The sequence below is a fragment of the Myxocyprinus asiaticus genome, chromosome 49, assembly GCF_019703515.2.
Source record: "Myxocyprinus asiaticus isolate MX2 ecotype Aquarium Trade chromosome 49, UBuf_Myxa_2, whole genome shotgun sequence".
Taxonomy (NCBI): Eukaryota; Metazoa; Chordata; class Actinopteri; order Cypriniformes; family Catostomidae; genus Myxocyprinus; species Myxocyprinus asiaticus.
In genome coordinates, this window is record NC_059392.1 from 21,341,161 (window position 1) to 21,367,673 (window position 26,513).

Consider the following 26,513-nt stretch of genomic DNA (forward strand, 5'->3'; position numbering starts at 1 on the left):
CCAATGACAATTTTAAACTCAATTGTCAAATGGAGAGAGAAAAGCAATTGGCAAATGCAAATGCAAAAAGAAATGCTAAAGTAAAATGATAAAAAAAAAGCCATTGGCAAACGAATGAAGAAAAGCAATTGCAAAATCACATTTTTAAAAATGAAATAATAAACAAATTTTATTGTTTCTATTTATTTGTCCATTTATTAAAGGCTTTATTCAGGTTTTTTATTTTCATTTTAATAGACTGATCATTTATTTCTTCATTCTTTTTTAATTGGCACTCCACGGCTTCCACACAGAGCTTCTCCAGGCCTATCGCAATAACTAGTTGAATCAACATTTTACTGACAATGTTTTTGTTTCGATACTAACAATAGTACTGAAGTGTCTAACTATCTATATCAATATACAGTATGTCTGCAATGTCCAGGTCTATGCCACAGTTTTAAACAATGTCAAGTTTATTAGCCTAAGAATGAAAAACATCAATAAACCACAGAGAGAAACCAAGTTCACACCACATATATTCTGAGGGTTTGTATCACACACTGTTTTGGTATTTTGCATATCTGGGCTTGCAACTCTTTGTTTATAAGTAAAATGATGAGTGTTGCAAAATTGTTCAGTGTTGCAAGTATTGGTTGCCAGTCAGAATGATTCATTCTAATTTGCCTAAGCAAATCAGTTATTTGTATTTAGGATGTACCCCTTATTCTAGCACATTACTTTTTAAACTGAGAAATTGCTTTCAAATGAAAATAGATGCCCTGTTATTCATTATACTGGGCAAGAACTTGTTGGATATAGAGGATGTCAAAACTCAAGGTAGGATTTAGCAATAATAAAGGGGGCAGAGCGTGCTGGTTTGTTTCAAAAGATAATAATTAGGATAGTTTTTTTTTTTCTTCTTCCTTTAAAGCGTTAAATTCCTGCTAAGGCAGAAATCGTTGGATAAAAGTGCAAACTGTTCCATTTTATTTCGACATAATGTATCATGATTCATATTATGTAAATCATTTAGGAACAATTAATGTACATTTTAATCAACTGGTGTCACAGTGATTTTAAGTGGACGTATGAAGTCAGTTTACATCAAGTATACACAGGTGTCCTCGCAGAGTAATCACAGGTGTACTTATTGAGCTTGACCATCAGAAAGTGTTCAAATGCTTTTTGGTAACACTTTACAAGGTTCTATTCGTTTACATTAGTTAATGCATTAGGTATCATGAACTAACAATAAAAATACATACATTATATATATATATATATATATATATATATATATATATATATATATATATATATATATATATATATATATACAGCATTTATTAATCTGTATATTTATAATTTATAATTGTTAATGTTACTTTACAAAAATAGAATTATTCATTGTTAGGTCATGTTATTTAAATGCATCAACTAATGTAAACATATAAAACTTTTTTTTATCTATTTTGAAATTACCTTGACCAAGATTAATAAATGCTGTAAAAGTATTGTTTATCACCAGTTCATGTTAACTACTGTAGGTAACTAATTTTAACATATACTTGATGTTTTATTTTTTTTTTTTTTTACAAGAAATTACATTTAAAATGCTGCAAATACATTTTTGGGCCACTGTATGGCCTATTACTGTATCTGCATTTCTCTTGAATGTTTATAAATGTCATTGCAGGTTAGACAATGGACTGGCAAACTCCTAATACTTGATTTCATCTTCACGTACCTCATTATGCAATGTAAGATAATCTGTTCATTAATCTATTCATTCTAAGTCAGAAATATAAGATATAGGGGAAGACCTGGCCTAGTTGTCACAAGGGAAGTACTATATTTCAGTTCAGACTGATTTCCATGTGAATTCAGAAACACTAGGTTACCTTTTTTGAGCTAAACTTAGTCAGTGCTTATAAAAATTTGAAGCTCTGCCCTAAGTAGCCAAATCCACAGGAGAAGGCAAGTCGCATGTGCTTTATATGTTGTAATGTTATACAGTTTATAAGTAAATTTGTTGTTGGCCAAAGCAATGGTTTGATTTTTGTGTACATTATCATTTACATTTTTGCTGTTTCATTAATTGTTTTCTGTTTCTAGATTGTTTGCTTTATAAATTTAGCTGAAAAGCACACAATACTAGTGGTTCCCAACCCTGTTCCTGGAGGCCCCCCCAACACTGCACATTTTATATATTTCCCTTATCTGATACCCAATTCAGGCTGTAGAGTCTCCTCCAACGAACTAATGAGTTGAATCACGTGTGATTATTTAGGGAGATATCCAAAATGTGTAGCGTTGGGGGGCCTCCAGGAACAGGGTTGGGAACCACTGCACTGTATGCTATTTAATGACAGGTTCCATTGTGACAACTTACACTAGAGTGACAAGATGCATGCCATTTAGGTATGTGTAAAGTGTATTGTGTATGTGTAACATTGTTTGTCTTCTCCCGGCTTTTATGAATGCTTTGTAGCTGTAATTATGAGACCTGCAGAGACTATTAACTGCTCCCAACCCAGCACAGAATCTCTCTTAAATGCCCTGAGAGAAAGCTACTTCAACAAAACTGAAGTACGACCGGTCCTTCATCTGACCACTCCTACAATGATCAGTGTAGGTTTTGCCATGTATGCTATTTTAGATGTGGTAAGTAAACTGATTTGAAAATTTCTTTTAAAAATGTGGTAACATCACAATGAATAATTTTCAGCTTACTTCTATTATTTCTGGATGTTTTCCCTTTTAGAATGAAAAAGCTCAAATCTTGGACACATTTCTCTATGTGTGGTTTGTAAGAATCTATTTTTAATTGTCTTCATGCAATTTATGGTTTGCCTACAACAACACTGAACTATCTATCATAAATTTTCGGGTTGTCTCTTGATATTTGGGGGCATATAATACATGTGTATTCTCACACAAACCAATCTTGTTTTTATTTTTATGTCATTGTCATTGTTGTTGTTTTGTATTACACACATGGAAAATCCATTAATAATGAGGTAACACTTTATAATAATGGTCCATCATTAACAGGTAACTATGCAGGAATTAATGCAGGATTAATGAGTAGTACTGCATTAACACTTTAGTTACTACGATTAACTAATATGGAAACATGATTAACCAATCTGTAAGTAAAAGCAAACTGATGACTGAGGTAGTTCACTGTTAGTTAATCAGTAATTACTGAATTTGATTTTCCTCACTGAGAACTATCAACTAACTATGGCTAATTTAAAATAACTACAAATTAATTACTAATCAAAACATTAACTTGTGTCTAAAATGTGAATGATTATGTTTTTATTGTGAAGATGATCATGATATGTGCCTTCAGAGAAACATGCGCCTCATGTGTGTTCTTTGCTGGAATTAATTTATGAACATAACAGCTCTCTAAATCATGGCAACAGTGTCTGGTAGAGTATCATAGTCAGCTTACAGATGTATGTGCCCAACATGTGTATTCCTTGGTATATCTCTTCTGTTCATTACAAATTATTAACTTTGTCAGGTTTGATATTGCTAGAGGTCTTTTTAAAATAATTTTGATAACCAATAAGTAATGAGTTAAGTGTTACCACATAAACATGAAGGAATTACAAATTATTTTAAAGTGAGGCTCATGGTAATGCATTATTATTTAATGATTACACACTTGAATATACACAACATTTATTTTTTTTAATTTTAATTTTTTACAAAACATTTTTAAAATGATTTTTTTTTTCATAGAGACTGTAGGTTAATCTTACAAGAAGTGTTTAATTTTATGTGAAGTGCGTTTTTTTTTTTTTTTTTTTTTTTTTTTTTTTTGAGTAACTTAATGGATCCAGTGAAAAAAAGAATGAGTGTCTGGCCCATCAAGCTTCTAATCAAATCAGGGTTCACCATATTCAGTGCTCGCTGAAACTGAAAGAAGAGCAAATGCGATTTTGCTCCGCCCTCCTGTCGATCCACCTTCACGCGGTAAACTTTAACATACATTCTGTTCTGTTCATACCCAACATAGGCAAAGGATTTGAATTTGATAAAAATTGTAAGAATTTACAGAGTGGGCTGTCTAGGGCAGAAGTACACATGTGGAATCGGCTTCATGCTGCATGCCGGTTTTCTCTCCATTTTCTGTTGAAGTCTTGTGAAGATCAACACACTTGTCCTTTAGACACATAATTTTATTATTTTACTTTATGTTAATAGATAAGACTTTTAAAACATGTAGTAACTGTGAGCACCAGCAATTAAAAGCATTATCCTGCTAAAGGTTTATAGCCTATGCAGTTATGTTCAATTATTTCAATGATTCATAATTCAAAGCCAGATTTGTTTTTTTTTTTTTAATGTCTGTGAATGTTTATTAAATATCTGTTTGATTAAATGAATAAAATGTAGGAACAAACACTTGAGTATTCATTACTAACTGATAAGTAACACCTCAGTTGCTATAATTGGTTAATAATGTGTTTTCACTTTAGAATAATGGCCCAGATAACCTTTAACTCCCAAGGAAGGCATCAGTAAGATCTCATTAATTAATAATGCATTACCATGACCCTCACTTTAAAATAATGGTCCAGATCAATAGTAATTCCTTCATACTTATGTGGTAACACTTGACTCATTACTTATGGGTTACCAGAATTATTTAAAAAAGACCCTCAGCAATATCAAACATGCACAAGTTAATACATTTTTAATGAACAGAAGAAATATGCCAAGGAATACACTTGTTGGGCACATACATCCTATATTTCTGTAAGGTAAGCTGACTATGATCATGGCCATAACCACCATAGACATTGAGGGGGACATATTATTTATAATACTGGTCTACTGATATGGGTTTTTTCCATGGTTAATTATTACATTATTAAATTTGGTCCCCATCAATCCTGAATATGTGGTTACATCCTTGACTATGATATTCTACCAGACACTGTAGCCTTGATTTAGCAACCTGTCACATTCATAAATTAATTCCCACAAAGTACCCATGCATGATCTTGTTCACAATAAAAACATAATAATTCACATTTCAGACACATGTTAATGTTTTGATTAGTAATTCATTAGTAGTTATTTTAAATTAGCCATAGTTAGTTAATAGTTCTCAGTGAGACTAATCAAATTCAGTAATTATTGATTAACTAACAGTGAACTACCTCAGTCATCAGTTCGCTTTACTTACTGATTGGTTAATCATGTTTCCATATTAGTTCATTGTAGTAACTAAAGTGTTAATGTAGTACTACTCATTTGTCCTGCATTAATTCCTGCATAATTACCTATTAATATCGGACAATTATTATAAAGTGTTACCAATAATGACACTGTATTTTGCAGAGCTGGAATATTGAAGGTTTGAGCTGGGATCCTGATGAATGTGGAACAGACAGAATTACGTTGCCAAGAAAAAAGTTCTGGAGGCCTGATATCATCATCAATGAATTGTGGGTTCTAAAAGCATTAAAAACAAAATACCACTGTATTAAAAAGGAATTGTTTGAATACATTTATATGACCTTGGACTACAATGCACTGATCTTACTTTATTAATCAGAATAGTACTGCAGTATATATTTGACAGGGTTCCCACTGTAATGGAAACCCTTTTTAGTTTAATTTCTACTAGAAAGACTAGGAATGAATACAAATTTTTCATGAATGTTGTGATAATAGTGTAATAATTTCCTTTGGCGTAAGCCCTATCTTACAGTTTAGTGACAGATTCTCGCTCTAAATGTCAGATCCTGCTGGAAGACAACAGCAGGGGTGGGGAACCTACCCCAAAAGGAAATTTGAACCCAATTTAAAAATGATACCCCTCAAAAAGTAACTAGAACAATTAAATAAACTCAGAAGAACACCAAACCTAGGTCTTTAGAAGAAAAAGAACAAATCTCAAAGAAGCAGAAAGTAATTATGAATGATACAATTATATAACCGTGTGATATGCCTGTGAAAAAAGAGAACCCTTGCAAAAGCATTGAGCATTGCATTGTAAGAACTGTTCATGCAATACCCTTGAAGAAGTGCAAACAATGCTTTTGTGATGTGTTTGAGCCCTTGCAAAAAGTGAGCATTGATCATGTAATAACCGTGCAGAAGGGTAAACTATGACTTTGCAATCTGTTTGAGTCCTTGCAAAAGGGCAACCATTGTTTGAGCAAAACAATGGCAAAAGGATAAGCAATGCTTTTGCAATGCAATGCAACCCATGATGCATGATGAATAACTGAATCCCAAGTACCGAAGGCAAAAATATCCTCGGGCATGTAAGCAAAGATGAGCTATATAAACCGACTGAAGTTTTATAAAAGTGAAAATAGTGCCGCTTTCAAAGTAAGGATAATTTACTGGATCCAAATAGTGATTGAAGACAGCTACCTTTTGATTGGATGAGCATGCATGGATGAATATACAATATGATGCTTACAACTCTGAATCTTCATGAACCACCACTTACTCTTCCATGGAATTTTAAAGTGGTGTTGGACAGAAAAAAATCATGGAAATTAATACAATTTTAAAAGTAATGGAAAAGTAAATTGAGCTTAGTAGTCAACAGCACATATGCAAGGGGCTTGTTGTGTTGTCTGTACAGCAAATCTTGCCCCGTAAAGATAATTATGATATTTATCTACTACGGGCCACTTTAGTGACAAAAACTCAGTCTGGTGGATTGGGTTGTTCTTTTCAGATGGCTTCAGTTTTCTACTTGCAAACACAATGAATCTTAAACCCTCAGGATACTCTTGGTGAAGTACAGCATCAAGCCCCTCCAAAGTGGCATCAACAGCAAAATGTATGGCTTTTCGGTGTCCATAAATGGCAATACCATTGCCTGCATAAGGCAGTGAATGATTTGCTTAAAAGCTTTGGTACAGGACTTGTCCCATCTTGCTCCAAAGGCCTCTGAGTCTTTGTAATAGAATTTATTCACATTCGCATTTGTGGGCCTGAGGTAGTTCAAGAAAGCATCCATCTGCTGAAACAATGTGTCCCAAGTATTTCCCTCTTGGTTGACATATTTGGCACTTAACTAGTGAAATCTTCAGCCCAACTTCTCAGAGACAATCAAGGACCTTGAGTAGTCTTCTCCTCGTGTTCTTCAAGAGACCTCTCGAGGAAATTCAGACCATCAAGAAACACTAAAATCTGGAGCAAATTCAGAAGCCCCATAGCCCTTTCCAACAATCACTGAAAAGTAGCTGGGGCTCTAGTTATCCCCTGTGTCATCCACTCAAACTGGAAGAAGCCTAATTGACAGATGAAAGCAGTTTTTTTTTCTTTGTCTTCATCCATCATGGCTATTTGGTAGTATTGTACGACTGTTTAAAAGCCTGTAATCTATGCAAATCCTGACTGTTTCATTTTTCTTCCACACAACAACAATCATGAGGTGTAAGGGCTCAGAGAGGTCTAAGAGATGATTTCTCACATCTTCAATAGCTGCAGTAGAAAGTTGGTGCGAATGCTCTAGAAATGGACGTGAATCAGATTATATTAGGTTAATATAATGCTCCACAATTAGGGCCAATCCAACATCCCATTCATGCAAGGAAAACGCATGCCATCTCTGTGCTAGCTTCTGGCAGAGTCTGGGTTTCCACTCTTCAGGGGCAGTTGATTAAACTCGTGTCAAACTCTAATGCTGTTTTCTCAGAGGGTGGCATGGTAAGAACTGAGTCACTGAGATATATGTCCAATTACTGTTCCCACTTTTTAAGTGGGTTTCTGTTTCTTTCAGAGACCTGTTCTTGACCAAAACACTGAAACTGTTTAGGCCAACAGCACAGCCTGGCACTACCATGAGCTGCAGAAAAACACCAGTTGGTAAGGGAGCTTTTGGAGAAGCATCTACCATTAGGATTTCTTGATCAACATGGTGCTTTAAATACATTTTACACACAACTTGTGTGTCACTACTAGGCACTAGTGCCAAAGGACCTGGGCCTTGCCAGTTTACCTAGCCAATCTCATTTCTTCACCTACAAAAAATTATTGCCACTGAATGCAACCTGGTCATTGTGGTGGTGGGGGCGTGTTTAAGCGCCGGTTTGTGAATGGAGAGCAAGATCAGGAGATGAGAACGGTAAGGATCATCACCTGGAAATGATTGTCTCTAACAGCTGTTTGTCATTGCAGTGAGAGTGGAGACGGGCTTTAAAAGCGAGCCAGATGCCAGTCAGAGGGGGAGAGTTACGAGTCCTGAGCTGGAGAAAGACTGTATTGTTTTATGTCTGCTGAAAAGCTTAGTTTCTGAGTGTGACTGCTGAAAAGCATAAATATTGAGTTTAAAGGAAATAAAAAGATACCAGAAAAGAGTTGGTATCTAATCCAAATGAGTTGGATTAGCCGTATCCCGCTTTCTCCTTTTCTGTGAACATTTGTTACAGTCATTTACATCAACCAGCTGTTAACTTCAGCGATGGTAACATCACTTGTCTGCTGCTTGTTTTTTGTAATATTCAATGCTTGAATTAGCCTTTTTATCACTTTAGTTTTATTCTCTGGGTTTTGCTGCTTAAGGGCAAAATGCCCCTTATCCACACAACAATAGCAGAACTGCTCCTCAGAGACTGTTGGGAGTTGTCGTTCTGTGAAACTGGGAACATGTTTTGAAGCTTTCACTGTTGAAACTGTGGCTTCATGCACTTTCATTTTTCTGAGTTGTTTAAAGCCAACAACTCACAACAGTGTGATACAGTCAACAAAATAGAAATACCCAGTTCACTGTTGCAGGCCAGAATGAAGCATGGGTGCATTGTAACCTAAAACAAATGGCAGCTTTACTCCTGAGAGCAATAAAAGAAAACAAATTCACTTACTCGGCACATCAGTGCCAGAGGAATTTAAGCATTCCTGGTAGCTCAAACCGCTATCTGGGATGCTGTTAGTGCCACTTACCAGTTGTGTAACTACAGGCAGTGCAGGGAGTGCAGCCGCACTGGGGCCCGGGGTTAAAGGGGGCCCCTGATGACCGACTGAAGGGAACATTGGAAATGAACAATAAAAACATGCAATGAAAATGACAGAGGAACTTGTGTTTTGTTAACTTCAAGGGTTTCTTACTTTTAACCAAGTTTTACTCAACCCAAGACCAATATCCAGCTGATGATATATTTTAGAGCATGGTGATATCAGATTTGTGAGCAAATTGTTTGATTGAGTGGATTCTTCTCAATGAATCAGCTGAACCAATTCACAAATTGATCTGATTGATTCATTAGTTAATCTCTTAAAAATTGCATTTTAAAAAGCTTACGCAGTAATCAAAACATGACTGGATAAGTCATGGAAATCCATGTAGATAGATATACTGGCTGTATAACTCACTGCCTTGTTCCATTTTATAGAATCAGTGACAATCAAGCCCCAAGCAGCTATTATGTGTCTCTTGACAACACTGGTGTGATTGAAGATGGGCTGCCGTACCATGTGGTCAGCTCCTGCAACCTAGACATCTATTCCTTTCCATTTGATGTTCAAAACTGCATATACACATTTGGTTCATACAAGCACACAAGTGAGTATCCCTCAGTAATGTTCAGTAAGATTAATTGACATTATCTGTGATTGTATTTGTGATGACACTTAACAGGCTCTTCCTTTACAGTGCGAGATATTCAGCTATCATTTTCAGAGCCAGTAGAAGAGACACTTAGGAAATCTTTGCATTACATGGAGACTAGAGGAGAGTGGGAACTCATCACCATGTTGGCCAGCAAACCTAACAACTCAATATACTTTAACTTTGATGGGATGGACCCATGGGATGAACTCAAGTACAATGTTTGTGCCAACTTCAATTCTTGAGTTGAAACTATTCATTACAGATTTTTTTTGTAAATTATAGAAAATCCCTGCTAGGGTTGAGAATTACAGTGTTCCTTCCACATCAGCAGAGAAATCTAGATGTTCTAAAATCATTAATGGAAACCAAACATTGTAAAAATCATTAGTCTAGTCATTAAAGATCATCAAAAATAGTTTAATTTTTAAATTGGCATTGTTCTGAATAAGATTCAGTTCTCAATTCTCAATCCTAAAACTCTGTCTACACTGGATGTGAGCGTCACATAACGTGCTGTTAAAACCAAATAGCTCCCATTATAATCAATGCGGTGTGTCGCATTCTGCACTGACATTAGATGACTGCTGCATTCTATTCTAGAACTACTTGTTGTGTTCTGTGTGTTGCATAGGGGGTGCTCACTTACAGAGAAGTAAGTTGTAGTTGTAAGGGTAGTCATGGCCGAGTGAGTTGATAAAATATAATAAAGAGTGATTTTACAACCTGCCTTGTTATTACGTCTACCAAGTTCCTGAGTAAGACCTAGTGCCTGTTTATTTAGAAATTTAACAACTGGCAATGATGGCAAGTCTTTCCACACCTTCTCCATTCTTGCCATATGGTGCTAATCCGCCGGTACCTTTCTGCATGTGAAAAAAGAATCTTTGAAAAGCCATTAATGCATCTTAACCATGACTGTACCGTTACTGTTAACATTCCTTTTGCTCCAGTCAGATGTGTTGCTGATGCTGAATCAGTCAGTTGCGTGAAAGGATTTGTCCATAAAGTTAAGGTGCGTGAGGACGCTGTCCCAGTCCTACAAAAATTTCCACGACTTCCCTTTGCTGTTTGTCAGGCAGTGTCAGAGGATTTACACTCCTTGCTGAAACAAGGCACTATTAAGTGACTCGATGCATCCCCCAATAGCAGTTACTATTAAGAAAGGAGGAAAAATAAGGCTGTGTGTTGACCTTTGCTAGCCTAATAAAGCCCCTTACCTCAAATTGCTCAGTGAGTTGAGAGGCGCAGCAGTGTTTTCGACAATTGACTTGGCTTGCGCATACCACCAACTTCCACTACATGATGACAGTCTTGATCTTACCGCTTTTACCACACACAAAGGAATGTTTTGTTACTATTGTGTTCCATATGGATTGGCTTCAGCACAATCTGCATTCCACAAAATTATAAAAACAGAGTTGAAGGACGTACCCAGAGTGAGGAACAACCTAGATTATATATCTGTCTATGCTGCTTCACAAACTAAACACAACAAAATTTTGCAAACTGTCCTTCAGCATTTGACTAATGCCAAACTGACACTGAACATGCAGAAGTACACATTCAATCAGACTTCCTAAAATTTCTGGGCCTCTTGGTTTCCAAGGAAGGAATTCTGCCTGACACTGCTCACACTGAGGCAATCACTGATGCTCCTGCTCCACATGACTTACTTTCCTTGTGGACTTTCCTTGGATTAATTTCATGGTACAGCAAATTTATTCCGAACTTTTCTTCAGAAGTGGAGCTAATGTGTGCTCTTGTCAGGAATGTGATGGACACACACTTTGAATGGACTGAGGCAGACAAATACTTCATAAACTTAAAGCTGTGCTTGTAGGAAGTCCTGTACTCACTCTTTTTGACCCCTCTCTTCCAATTTATGTGTCAACGGATGCATCCGATTATGAACTTGGTGGAGTGTTGATGCAGACCCATGTGGATGGCTTAGAGCGCACAGTGGCATTTGCCTCACATACACTCATGGAGACAGAGAGAAATTGGAAAAAGAGGCTTTAGCCTGTGTCTTTGCTGTGGAAAAACGGAGGTCTGACTTGTGGGATCATCACTTTATGCTGAGAAATGACCACAAATCATTAAATACTTTGCTTGCCACAAAGGGAATCAGATAAGCTGGAATGCTAGAGGTGAGGTAGTCATCTTGATTGCTTTGTTTCTCCTATGACATTGTGTTCTGTCCTGGAGCTCAGAACCAGGCGGCGGACTGTTTTTTTGTCAGTAGTTGATTTTACCACAGCCTATTAATTCTGCCCTGAGCTTGGTCTGCTGGGAGTACAAATACTGAGGGGCTGGCTAGACAACAAGAAGAGCATAAACCCAGCTCTGGCTTCATTCTTCTCAATTCGTGATGAGTTGTCAGTGCACAATGGACTGATAATGCGAGGTAAGCATCATTTTATTGTACCTAATTTCTATGTGCAATACTTGTCAATTTGGTCCATGAAACTCACCATGGACTGTAATGATTTACTGGGAATCAAAGCCAGGTCTCCTGTGTGGGTGTCCTCATACTACTACTACTCAGCCACTAGGGAAAGATGAACTCAAAAGCAGAGAAAAGTGCAATGAAGAGACTTAAAATGAGTTGTTTCAAAGACTTAAAATGTTTATTCCAAACAGAAACACAATCCAAGGAAAAAATGGGTCACAAAGTCTTGGGCAGAGAGCTAACTCTTACAGTTCAGGGTACATCAAAACTGAGCATAGAACTACATACAGGACAGGGTTTAAATAGTGCTGAACATGGAGTAACTCAGTACAGGTGCAATCAGTAATTGATTTAATTAAAGGGTTCCTTCTAGGAATGGCTCCTGAAGTTCCTATCAGCCTTGGCTGGATGGTGACGATAGAAGTCCCTGATCAGGTTTTTGTCCAGGATGTGGTGAGAGGGGACCCAGGATCATTCATCTGGCCCATATCCTTCCCAATCAACCAGGAACTGCCTTCTTACCCGTACCAACCATGCCATAAGATGCCAGACTGTGTAGACTGGCTGACTATCGATGATATATGGTCTTGGAGGTGGCCTAGTGGCAGGAGAGAGAGGAATGTACATCAGAGGCTTCAACAGGGAGACATGAAAGCTTGGATGTATGCGCATGGATCTAGGTAGTAGGAGTCGGTAAGAAGCAGGGTTTACTTTCCTTAGAACCTTGAAGTGTCCAATGAATCTGAGGGCCAGCTTGCATGCCTCAATCTTAAGGGGAAGGTCCTTACTAGACAGCCAGATGCTCTGCCCTGTACATAGATATAGTGCCTGTCTGCATTGATGGTTGTCCTGTCGTTACTGTTGATGTGAAGCCTTGAGGAGTGAAACTCTAGCCCTCTTCTACACTCTGCGGCACAGTTGAACCAGCTATTGGGTAGCTGGAACCCCTACTTCAGACTGCTGCACAGAAAACATAGTAGACTGGTAACCATATTGACACTCAAAAGGTGACATACATGCTGAAGAGTGGCGGAGGATGTTGTGAGTGAATTCTGCTCCAGGATGTTGGGTCTCAAAGATGTCTCAATCTCTTGGTTTGTTCTCTCAGTCTGTCCATTCGATTGAGTATGAAACCCTGATGAGAGACTGGTTGTGGCTCCAATCAGCTGGCAGAAGGCCTTCCACAACCTGAATGCAAACTGAGGACCCCGATCAGACACAACATCCTGGGGAAAATCATGCAACCGAACAATGTGCTGCAACAGAATCTCAGCAGTCTCTTGAGCTGAAGGAAGTTTTGGCAATATTATTAAATTGCAAGCCTTTAAAAAAATCTGTCCAACACTACAAGAATGACACTGTTACTTCGGGAGTGGGGTTAGGCCAGTTACAAAGTCCATAGAGATGTGTGACCAGGGTAAAAAGGGAATGGGAAGAGGTTGTAAGAGACCTTGTGGAAGAGATCTGGAATCCATGTGCTGGGCACAGACGTGACAGGCAGCATCAAAGGCTCTGGTGTCTTCATTCATTTTAGGCCACCAGAAGCATCTGTGTATGAACTCCAAGACCCTAGAAACCCCTGGATGGCATGTTAGTGACGTGGAATGACCCCACTGCAAAACCTCTGAACGTACCATCATAGGAACAAAGAGATGGCCTAGTGGGCCGTTACCTGGGTCAGCTTCCTGCTGCTTTGCTCATCTGACAATGGTCTCAAACCCTCATCTCTGGGGACTGAACTGAGTGGGGTGGGTCTAACTGCCTGGAAAGGGTATCTGGCTTTTAATTCTTTGAGCCTGGTCAAAAAGAGAGAACAAAATCAAAACACTTATGAAAAAAGAGCCCAATGGGCCTAGTGAGAGTTAATCCTCTTAGCCTGTTGGATATAAGCAAGTTTGGCCCCCTCCAACCAGAGCTTCCATTCCTCTAATGCCATCTTAACATCTAATAATTCCCTGTTACCAATGTTGAAGTTTCTCTCAGCAGGGGAGAGTCTGCGTGAGACAAAGGCACAAGGATGCAGTCATTTGTCCTTCCTGGCCTTCTGAGATTGTACAGCTCCAACCCCCACCTCAGAAACATCCACCTCAACCGTGAAGGGTAACTCAGAATCTGGGACAGTATAGATTGGTGCTGAGGTGAATCTATCTTTTAGCTCACAAAATGTCTTATTAGCTTCCTTTGTCCATTGAAAACAGTGAGGGGAGCAGCAACAGTACTGAAGTTTCGGACGTACTTTCAATAAAAATTGGCCCTGAAAATGTTGTACCAGCTTTGTGGAGGTTGGTTGTGTCTTAGTAGGGTCTTAGTAGGGTCTATCTGGATCTGACCTGTGGAGACAATGAAACCCCAAAAAGAGATGGTTGGAACATGAAACTCACTGTTCTCCAGCTTGACAAACAGATGATTCTTCAGGAGCTGCTTGAGAATCAGGTGAACATGTTGCACATGTTCTTGGATGTTCTTGGAGAAGATAAGTATGTCATCCAAGTAGACGAATAAAAATCTGTTCAGCTTGTCTCTCAAAACACCATTAATCAAAGCTTGGAATACAGCAGGAACATTAACCAAACCAAAAGGCAAATCCTGATACTCGTAATGGCCACTGAGTATAATGAAGGCTGTCTCCCACTCATCTCCAGAGCAAATGTGGACCACCTGATATGCAATGCAGAGATCCAGTTTAGTGAAGACAGTGGCCCCTTGAAGTAATTCAAAAGCCGTGGTCATCAAAGGAAGAGGATATTGATTTTGATGGTGATCCTATTCGGGCCCCTGTAGTCAATGCATGGTCAGAGACATCTATCCTTCTTCTCAACAAAGAATAAGCCGGCTCCTGCTGGTAAGGTAGAAAGGTGTATGAAGCCAGAAGCCAGGGCCTCTTAAATGTAATCTTCCTTGGCCTTTCTCTCTGCTGCTGAATGAGAAAAGAGTCTCCGCTTGGGAGGGCACATACCAGGCAGAAATTAAATTGCACAGTCATAAGGTCTGTGAGGTGGCAGGGATGGGGCATTTGTCTCACCAAACACCTCCAGCAGATCTGCATAGATGGGGGAACTCGGGATAACTCTGGAAGGACTCTGGTAACTTCAGTGGGGTCAGAAGCAGTAAGGAGGTGGCTACCAGCGGCTCTGAAATACTAGGCACCTTCGGGTGGTAGGACCCAACTCGGGAGAGACAGGAAACTCAGGCAAAAAAACAAACATTATCACAGGCAGGACCCCAGTTAAGTATGTTGCCAGAAGTCCAGTCTATCTAGGGATTATTGAGAGCTAGCCAGGGAAAGTAAAGGATTAATGGGAATTCTGGTGACTTTATCAGATAAAACTGTATTGTCTCACTGTGACTTCCAACCCAAAGAAGTAGAGGAGCAGTGTGTAGACTCACCTGCCCAGAACACAGGGGTCGTCTTCCATTTAGCGCAGTTATGGTGAGAGGATCATCAAGGTTTGCGAGGGGCATCTGAAGATGTTTAGCAACATCTAAGTCCATGAAGTTCCCAGCTGCCCCAGAGTCCACAAAGGCTCTGAGAGAATGTGGCTGATTGCTCCATGAGAGGTAAGTAGTCAATAAGACTCCAGAAGGTGTCAACCTGGGAGAAGTAGCCTCTCTCATCACAGCCCTCCCTTTCCTAGATGAGTATTTGGCTTTTCCTAAAAGTTCAGGGCAAGAAGTGTGGAAGTGAGCAGGTTAAGCCACAATACAAGCAACATCTCTCCTTCATTAGGCGGTCTCACTCAGACTGGGACAGTCGAGATCGACCCAGCTGCATAGGCTCCTTTGTACAAGTCAGTGATGTACCAGGGTAGTCATGGGAGAAGGGCAGTGCCGAGGCAGGCACACACTGAGTGCTTCAGGAAGACTGCTTGTGTTCTCTATGTCTCTTGGTTTGGTTATGTTGGTTGGATGATTATCCAACCAAATGGGCATTTCGATCAGGGACTCTAGATCTACTGCAGGATCCAAGGCTGCCAATTCATCTCTGAGTTCATCGGAGAAAGCACGATTGAAAGCGATGGTCAGGGCCTCTTGATTCTAGCTCTCCATGGCAAGGGTTCAAAACTCCACAGCTAGTTCTGCTACGCTTTAAGAACCCTGAGACAGCTGGAGCAGATGGCTGGCTGCCTCCCGTCCACTGACTGGGTGTTCAAACTCTCGTCTCATCTCCTCAATAAAGCAGTTGTAATCGAAGCATGATGCTGGTTGAGGAGACTTCTCCTACAGAGCAGTAGCCCAGGCTAGAGCTCTCCCTGATAAGAGGGTTATGATGTAAGCCACTTTGCTATGGGAAGTTGGGATTTTTATGTGGCTGTAGTGCAAAGTTCAATGAGCACTGTTTGAGGAAGTCTTTAGATTTACCTGGACTACTGTTATACCTCTCAGGCTGGGGGGAATGAATCTCAGTGGACTGCACTTGATGACCAGGAAAATCAAGAGGTTGGGCTGATGAAATCTGGGCTTGAGAACCAGCATGCTGCTGTGGGTTTGAGAGAGACTGAAGGTGCTGCAAGATCTCATTAATGGCCTGACCAAGCTTAGAGACAGCTGCTTCTTGTTGAGCAAAGACCTGTTCGTGTCACTCCATGGTGGCTGCTTGGCTAGATACAGAAGCAAGAATGCGTTCTGCATTTGACAACAGTTGAGTATCCTCTGCTGGGTCCATGTCCTTGGCTCAGTTCTACTGTAATGATTCAATGGGCATCAAACCCATGTCTTCTGTGTGAGTGTCCTCATATTACTACCACTCATCCTACATTCCAAGATAAAAAAAAAAACGGGTCACAGAATTTTAGGCAGACAGCTAGCTCTAACAGCTCAGGGTACATCATAACTGAGCAGAGAACTACAAACAGGGCAGGTTTTAAATAGGGCTGAACATGTAGGAGTAACTAAGTACAGGTGCAATCAGTAATTGATTTAGTTTAAGGGAACGGTTGATGGGTGAACAATGTTGCCATCTGGTGGCAAAACAATGGAGCCACAGGATAAAACATTACAGCAATCCATAATTTCTAAGTGACTTGCATGCCAGTTAAATGACAAAACTGCACTGCAATGACAACGACAACCAGTTGATCTGCCTGAGGGCCCATTGCAGAACTAGGACTTGACATTGTAGGCCCTTTCGAACATGCCACATCAAGTTGTCGTTTTGCCATTTCCTTAGTGGACTACTACAGCAAATGGCCAGAAATGACATTTTCTTCCCATGTCACCACAGATGTTGTCATTTCTTTCTGCATTCTGTTTTTGCATGAGAAGGCAATCCACCTTTTGTTGTGACAGCCCTCAATTTCTCTCCTCTGCATTCTCCGATTTCCTTGCTGAGAGGGGACCCAATGCAATGGTGCGGTAGAGCGCTGGAACAGAGAGCAGAAAGAATGCATTCTATCAGCAGAACAGATGCAATAGGGCTGGAAACCTTCAGTGTCTGAGTTTCTGCAAAGTTATTGCGCAACACCCCACTCCACAACCAGTATTTCCCCATCAGAGCTTCTGCACAATCGTAAAATGTAAACAAAGACTGACATATTTCCTGTGGGGGAGAACAGTGACAAATGTTTATAAGTGAAGAACACTGTTGAGGACAGACAGAAGAAAAGCAAAACATACACTGACATTCGGAAAAAAGCGCCAAGCGCATCACCTTCAAGGTCGGAGATTAGGTGAGAGTGTGAAAGCCGGACCACGTACCTAAAGGCAATCCTAAGTATACTCACCCCCTATCCATTCGTTAAAAGATTGGACCGAGTACGTTTGTGCTTAGTGATGGAAGGAAGTGGAATGGAGTGAGGCTTACTCACTTCCCAGATCAAACTCAGAGAGCTATCTCACACAAGCCTAACTAATTGTGTTTGAACAAGTCACCAAGTAGTCTCAGCCTCAGACTGCAAGCCCACGGACCTCCCACAGTCCATGCACTAACCGTCTGATGCTTTTGGCACACAAAAATGGAAAATGCTTTCTCAGTCTATTTAGTGCAAATCTGACTGGCTGGTTCGACGAAACTTCCACAAGTAGATGGAAAAAGGATGTTTCATCTAAAGTTCTGTGTTGATAGAAGAGCGCTTCTGAGGATTAAATAATCACAGAATTTGCCCAAGTTTAAAGATATTCTTAGTTTCATTTGAGGCACGTAGTAGAAAATGCAGCAGATATCCATAAGCAGAGCTGCATTGTCTGGTTTGTTTACTTAGTTATGTCTGTGAAATTCTCTATAATGAGGTTTTCTGTGCTGTATTTAGATTTTTTACTCCTTATCTGCTATTCTCCCATGTGTTTTCTGTGCAGTAGCTTGCAGAAACTCACACACCATTATATAAATATTTTTTTTCTCCATATCTGTCTTTTATTATGGTATGATACATCTCTGATAACCCCCCTTCTAAACACCCCATAATGACAAATCTGACTGTGACTGGTCACTTTACATGTCAGTTAGATAGCTTTTCCTGTCTAAATGGCTGGTTCTTGACCAATTGAAGTGGCTATAGACCCCAGACCTATGCCGCAGTCATAGGCCTGGCTACACGAGACTAGTCATCAAGTAACATTACTGTATGTGGGGGGAAATGGTGTGTCCTGTGTGCTGGCGCTCACTGGTTAAAGAAAAACAAGTTGTTCATAAATATTTTTTTTTAAAAAAAGACAAAGAAGTAAGTTGTAGTTGTAAGGGTAGTCATGGCCGAGTGAGTTGATAAAAGAAAACTAAGAGTTATTTTACTACCTGCCTTGTTATTATGTCTACCAAGTTCCTGAGTAAGACCTAATGTATATTTATCTTCACATTCAACACTACTCCAGCTACTTTATTATCCGATCTATCTGAAATTAGTTTACTTAACAATATATCATACGTGTGAATCTTTTTGCCATGAATTTTATAAATTAAATATTTAAATAACTTCTGACATTAGATTACAGCCAGCTCGTGATGTTTATGGTCTCTGGTCAACTAATTAAAATCATTTTTATTCCACCTGTTCATTCCATCATTCTAACCACCTGTTTACGCAGTTTTAGCAACAATAGCATTACAATAATAATTATAAACCAAGAACATGTTTATATCAGTGGATTGCTGAAGTCTACCCGAGTTTACCACTGATTGGTCCATGCTTTCTGCACATCTTCTAGAACACTCACTTTGATGCTTCCTGTGTGGACAGCCTCAAGCTGTTGCACAGCGCCACGTCAAAGGATGTGTCCAGCGTAGACAGGGTGTAAACCTGTCATCCTCTTTTGTAATAAGATTAATTGAAGTTTGATTGATTGATTCTAGTACTTGTGATTGGTCATTTTAGATTGTCCTGAAGCGCCGGCCAACTCTATATGTGGTGAACCTCTTGCTTCCCAGTTATTTCCTGATTACTGTGGATCTTTTCAGCTTCCTCCTTCCTCCCCAGGCAGTGGATCGTTCTGCCTTTAAAATGACCCTCATCCTGGGCTACACTGTCTTCCTCCTCCTCATGAATGATCTGCTGCCTGTTACAGGAAACACCATCCCTTTAATAAGTTTGTTCAAAGCTTTGTTGTTTCTTAAAGGGGTCATATCATCGTAGTCATGACAAATAAGAAAACAATACTAATTTGATGTCAAAATCTTGAATGAAAATGTATGACCAAACAATCAACAAAAAGAATTTCAAATCAATACAATACAGGCATCAAATTTTAGCTAGCCTCCTATCCTAAACTTTATTTAAAAAAAGGAAATATCAGTGATAAAATTTGGTCACTCATTTAATTTGTATTTAGGCTATGCAATGCAAATGACTGATGTATATCAATAACCTGTAATATGCCTCCCTCATCTATTTCCAAACTCAATGTTTTCTTCTATGGTACACAATTTATTTTCCTAATAAAATCATAGTTAGGTTTAGGGTTTGGTTAAGGGGTTCGATTTTATTTTAATTTAGGGTTGGGATTAAAAAAATCTTAATAACATCGTTCGTACGATTTCTTACGATTCCGCCATCTCGTACTCGTATCATGATTTGTCAAGAGACCGTGTTGGCTGTGCCTGCAATTTAAGACCTTTCTTTATCAAATGAGCATCAACACTTGGTGTTAACTGCAGATTTGCTGTCTGTTCTAATATAGATTGTGCATTACAGTGATTTTTTTCACGGGTACCTGACTCATGGTAAAGTCACTGTAATGCAGAGACTTAAGTAGCTTCTTGCTTTTATAAAACGCCAGCATCAGCAATATGCTAAAAGTCACCAATGTCCAACCTGGTTTCATAGACTCACCTTACTATACCTATATTTTTGCAAATTATAATTTTTTTGGTTCATTTCATGTATCGCGGCAGTTGGGGAAAATAAAAAAACTACAGGCACTACAACAATTACTTTTATTCACTTTCACACAGAGTAAAAAAGGCAAGTTATCAGTTTCTAAACACTTCCTTTTCACCCTGTTCCTCAAACAATGCTATTTTATGACATCAAACACTTTTACTATAATGTATGACTTGTAAGATGATGAATTTTAACATTTGCATTACATAACCAACTATATTTACAAGCTTGTTTAAGTGTGATCAAACTGTGCAGTAGCTCAACTGATGCACATGCTATGTAAAGGACTGGAGTATGAGTCCTGAAGAGCATGTGAGTCGACATGTGAGTCGAAAGCATCATAGTAGTACCACAAAATGAAGTGCTTCCTTTAGTGTTTTACATCTCACATTTGCTTTTATGACATTATTGGTTAGGTTTAGGTTAGGGAGTTAGTTTTTGCTGATTTAAAACTCGATAGAGCATTAACCTGAAACACTTCATCGGCTTGGGAGACAGTTTGACTCACTTTTAGTGCCACAAAGTGGAAATTTCACCTTGGAACAGCTGCGATAGATGTGGTAAATGTGGGCAGTCAAGTCTTAATGTTTCCTCTTCTGATGTCAGAAATCCAAGAATTTCAGAATGAGCCGTTTTTGCAGCTTAGTTTCAATAGATTGTCTTTTCGGACTGCGATATGACCCCTTTTTTATGTCAAAAAACATTACATGATTATTGTTTAGTTTTAAGGATGGGACCTCACTATATTTTCGGTCTCTTTCTATAGATGTGTTTTTCTCTCTCTGTCTTGCACTGATGGTGGCCAGTCTCCTGGAAACAATTCTCATTACTAATATCATGTGTGCCTCAAGTAATTATACCCCTCTACCAAAATGGGTCAAAGTTTTGTTTCTGCATTATCTGGCACGTCTGGTTTGTATGGGCAAGAATACCTCTGACCAAAATTCTGCCATTCAAAGTGAGTCAAACTTAATGAATGTCCTTTCAAATCCTTTTTTCCACTACCAGTCAAGAGTTTGCACATACTTGACTGAAAAAAATAAATAAATAATACAGTAGATGTGTCCAAACTTTTGACTGGTAGTGTACACTATGTGTGCAACTATATGTGCACATAATTTTTTTGCTGCATGCCTATTTACAATGTACACTGATGAGCCAAAACATCATGACCACTCACAGGTGAAGCAAATAATGTTGATCATCTCCTAACAAGGCCACATGTCAAGGTTTGGGTAGATTAGATAGTAAGAGAACAATCAGTTCTCATTGTCAACATGTTAAATGCAGGAAAATGGGCAGGAGTAAAGACCTGAGCAACTTTGACAAGGGCCAGATTGTTATAGCCAGACGACTGGGTCAGAGCATCTCTGAAACGGCAAGGCTTGTGGGGTGCTCTCGGTCAGCAGTGGTGAGTACTTACCGACAGTGGTCCGAGGAGGGACAAACCACAAACCGGCAACAGGGTGTTGGGCAACCAAGGCTCATCGATGCACAAGAGCAACGAGGGCTATCCCATCTGGTCCGAACTGACAGAAGGTCTACTGTGGCACAAATTACAGAAAATTTTTATGATGGTTATGGAAGGAATGTGTCACAACACACAGTGCATCACACCCTGCTGCGTATGTGGCTGCATAGCCGCAGACAGGTCAGAGTGCCCATGATGACCTCTGTCCACCAGCGAAAGCACCTACAATGAGCACGTGAGCGTCGGAACTGGACCTTGGACCATCAGAAGAAGGTAGCCTGGTCCGATGAGTCCCGTTTTCTTTCACATCATGTGGACGGCCATGTACGTGTGCGCTGTTAACCTGGGGAAGTGATGGTGCCAGGATGCACTGTGGGAAGACGACAAGCCGGTGGAGGGAGTGTGATGCTCTGGGCAATGTTCTGCTGGGAAACACTGGGTCCGGCCATTCATGTGGACGTCAATTTTACATGTTCAACCTACCTAAACATCGTTGCAGACCAGGTACACCACTTCATGGCAATGATATTCCCTGATAGCAGTGGCCTCTTCCAGCAGGATAATGTGCTCTGCCACACTGCAAAAATTGTTCGGGAATGGTTGGAGGAACATGATGAAGAGTTCAAGGTGTTGCCCTGGCCTCCAAATTCCCCAAATCTCAATCCGATTGAGCATCTCTGGGAATGAGCTGGACCAACAAGTCTGATCCATGGTGGCTCTACCTCGCAACTTATAGGACTTGAAGGATCTGCTGCTAATGTCTTGATGCCAGATACCACAGGACAACTTCAGGGGTCTTGTAGAGTCCATGCCTCGGTGGGTCAGCGCTGTTTTGGTGGCACGCGGAGGACCAACAGCATATTAGGCAGGTGGTCATAATGTTTTAGCTCATCGGTGTATAAGTGATGCATCTTGCAGTTGCTTAGCTATAGGTGACATAAATGTTATTTTTATTTATTTATTTATTTATTTATTGAAGGAAACAACATCACTTCCTGTTCACCTGAGGAAGAGATGACTGAAATCAAACACCAAGAAAAGGGAACTAAATCACTATTAAACTTCAGTGAGCAAGAAGTGAAGGAACTGAGTATGATTACTGAACATTTGCTCATCATTCGCCAGCAGGTTGACAAGCATTTCTCCAATGATCGGAAGACAGAAGAGTGGATGCGCTTGGGAGAAGTCATTGATCGATTTATTTTCATTCTGTATGTTGTTTTTCTCTCTGTTAGCTTATGCACCATATTAGTCTTCTGGTTGTACTGGTACAGTTTTCAAAGAGAAGCATAATCTGTACTAGTCTTTCTCATTGTGGGTAGTTGATGTCAAATTGCTTTTTGTTTTTAATCATCATCAAGACTTTAGGTTAAGATTTATAAAAATGTACCATATAAGGAAAAATTTATATTTTATGCACTGTGACTTTTTAACATTATCAAACACATTTTTGCCTTGATTAGTTAATTTTAAAAGGTTCTGCAGTATGGCAGAGGAGTTTTCAAAAGTACAAACATTCTGTGTAGTCTATCAATAAATGTGGTCATAAAAGCTGCATGAATAATCATTTTAAAAGTGAAAAAATCTGTTTAAAATGGACATGGATTTTTGTCCTGAAATACTGTTATTAAAAACATGTTTTAACTAAAACATCTATTACATTTTTGAGAATACTTTTAATGTTACTGATGTTTTGTTTTACGTTATTTAAAAAAAATTTCGTTTTCACATTATAATTATCTGTATTTCAGTCAATAAAGCAATGCTGGGTAAACATGTAATGCATATCATGTTATGGTGACACATGCATGGCCAAATCTGTTCAAAAAGTATGACTACCAGCCCTAGATACAGCAAAGAAACAGTGTTGAGTCCTATCACACCTTATGGGACAAAACTACATTTCCCATCATTCTCTGTAGGGCAGCACAATAATTATAAAGTACATATAAAGCGTCAATTACACACCTAATGTGCATCCTTTGCTTTTCATTTTTCTGCATCAACAAAGTTTCCTGTCTTTTACAGGAAGTGAAAAAAGAGAAATAAATATGAAATTGCCCAACATTTGCAATTTTCCAACCAAATTCACTTTCGTAATTTTGGCACATCATATTTACGACTTCAGAGCTTGTGAAGAGGGATTTCCCAGGAGGAAGTGACCACTGGCCAATTTATTTTGTTTTGGTATTCTTAAAAGTATACAAATAATATTTAACTAACTCAATATGCTGTTTGTCACAACTTTATTTCATTGCATTCTTTCCATTTAAATTTGTAAAATGGAAATGAATCCATTTAAGTTGGTATTACATGCATATGATTGTGGTGTTAATGTAGCATTGATGAAACTGGGCAAGGGATTTCCATTTCCCAGCATGCCTTTCATGGGACTTGATAGAGAGAGTAAATGTTAAAATTAAGTGTTAAGTTATGTGTTTTTGTGCAAGATGAATATAAAAGTGGATACTTGTTAGTGTTTAATGTTTTGTTATGTTGAGATTTATAAAAGTTTCTCTATGTTAGACTTTTGGGGGTTACCACTATGATGAAGAGTGGATGAGGACAGGTAGATTCACACATGAAAATGTTTGCTCACTTTGTTGAGCAAATCTCGTGTTAACCATAGCATAGTTACTAAACTACACTCTCTAGTACTTCAAACCATCATGCATTTAACATGCTAACATTAACTTTTACTATTTAGTAGATAAAGAAATCAAATAAATTTAATTTGTTACATTGACATGTTTGATTTCATTGGGTTTACCCAATTCAGATAGGTTCCATCTACACAAAGTGTTTGTGTTGAGATTACATAGTTATTTTAAGTTCAGAAAACTCATTTCAAACACATTGAACCACTGTCCACAATTGAATCCAGTTCAGCTAAAAATTATTATTATTATTAAGTTTACATTAAACTACACATTTAATATCAAGTTTTCATGCAGTTCCTATAATATTTTCAGGTTTATACAGTTACTGTATGTTTATGAAAATCACAAATTACTGTTAGCCTCCCTGAAGCCATTTATGAGTTCACAGAAGCTTAAAAATCAAAATAAATTACATAGTCTAGCACATTTCAACAGCATAGTTGTAGTACTGTACAGTTTATTGTATTCATGATTCTATTTCAACAAAGGCAATGATGTAGTATTTTTTAGAAGCAGTTTTATTACTTTTGTGGAAGTTTAAATAAATTGAATTATCTAAAAGTACACCTATATCCATACTTACTGTAGGTAACATTGAAGCTGTTTACGTTATGGGGAGAATAGGTTAAAATCCATGCAGGAATGTTTTATTATGGAAAAAGAAATTGGAAGAGCTGTAATTGTATTTATTAAAACTGCTTAGTAACCTTCAATCTGAATTTTTTCTCTTTCCAATGAAGGCAGTGGTTTGAAAAAGAATAAGAATTTACAGAAATCACTGGCTCATTTATTAATTCTTTTTCTGTTTATATTATACAAAAGAGTACTGAGCAATAACCTTTTATCCATTAATAATATAATATAGTGTGTTATATAACTTTTTTTGCACAAATGAGTTATCATGGTCATAATTGTGCTTATTTAATTTGTGCACTACTAGAATAGTGCAGAATCATTTATATTTCATATTCATTTAACATAACATTTCTTCATTTAAATGCTTACAAATTCTAAAACTTTCTATGTATTTCCAGTTTAAATCAGTTATGATATAAAAGTATACAAACAAAATAACAGTAGAAGCAAACAAATATACAATTACACAACTTGTGTCAACATTTGCCAATCACATGCATTTGATTCCATTTGCAAAGTGGTAATTTGTATGGACAGGTTCAGTAATCATATACTTTATTCTCAATATCTTTAATTTCTATATAGATTTAGTTGGTTTATTTATAACAAAGATGCACGTAAATTGTACCAGTACACCCAAAAGACCACTATAGTGAAGAAACTCACTGTAAGAAAAATAATATACACGCCAAAAAGCAAGCGGTCAATAACTTGACCGAAATGCACCCACTCATCTTCACTCTGATCGGTATTAAAATGTTTATCGACCTGCTGACGGATGGATTGTAAATCTTTACTGATCTTCCTCAGTTCTTGAAGAGAAGGAGAATTCTTCAGGCTTGTTTCACTCTGTGGGATTTCACTTACTGGTTCACAATGATAGATCTCCGTTTTGTGGTCTGCAGGTACAAGAAAACCTATTGAAATAAATTTAATAGAGCACAGTGGCTCTCAACTGGTGGATTGTTACCCAGAAATTAGTAATCAGTCTATTTTAACAGGGTCAATAAAATGCAACTTAATCATATAATCATGCAAAGTTAGGATAGCAAAAATAAATAGACTTTTCAACTTTTAAAAGGGGAGGAGAAAATGCTTTTAAAGTAAAACTATGCAAGTTCAAAAAAGTATGTATGACCCAGACTACATTAAAAACCGGTTCGCTTGCAACGACACATAGTTTACATTGTTTACATTTACAAAAGAATTGATTTCAGTGCATTATTGATTGCTGATGGCATGAAACCTTTGAAATTCACAAGATACTTAAAAACCAAAATGATCAGTTTTCCTATTCAGCTTATTTTATGTTGATGATCATTGGACCCATGCAGATCATGGTAATATTAATGCATTTCAATGTTTGATTTTTATTTTCATCATTTTGTACGAAGATGAATTTTGATAC

General features: G+C 38.3%; 1 protein-coding gene across 1 annotated transcript; it reads left to right on the top strand.

The window, feature by feature from the left end:
* Window positions 1–776: 776 nt before the first annotated feature.
* Window positions 777–23,301, top strand: LOC127438093 (5-hydroxytryptamine receptor 3E-like). Its single transcript, XM_051693367.1, has 10 exons — window positions 777–819; window positions 1,679–1,742; window positions 2,474–2,646; window positions 2,747–2,791; window positions 5,347–5,453; window positions 9,363–9,532; window positions 9,623–9,798; window positions 19,334–19,544; window positions 21,105–21,296; window positions 22,789–23,301. Exons 1-10 carry the CDS (start codon window positions 805–807, stop codon window positions 23,100–23,102), a joined length of 1,467 nt encoding a protein of 488 aa, XP_051549327.1. The 5' UTR covers window positions 777–804; the 3' UTR covers window positions 23,103–23,301.
* The last annotated feature ends 3,212 nt before the right edge of the window (window positions 23,302–26,513 follow it).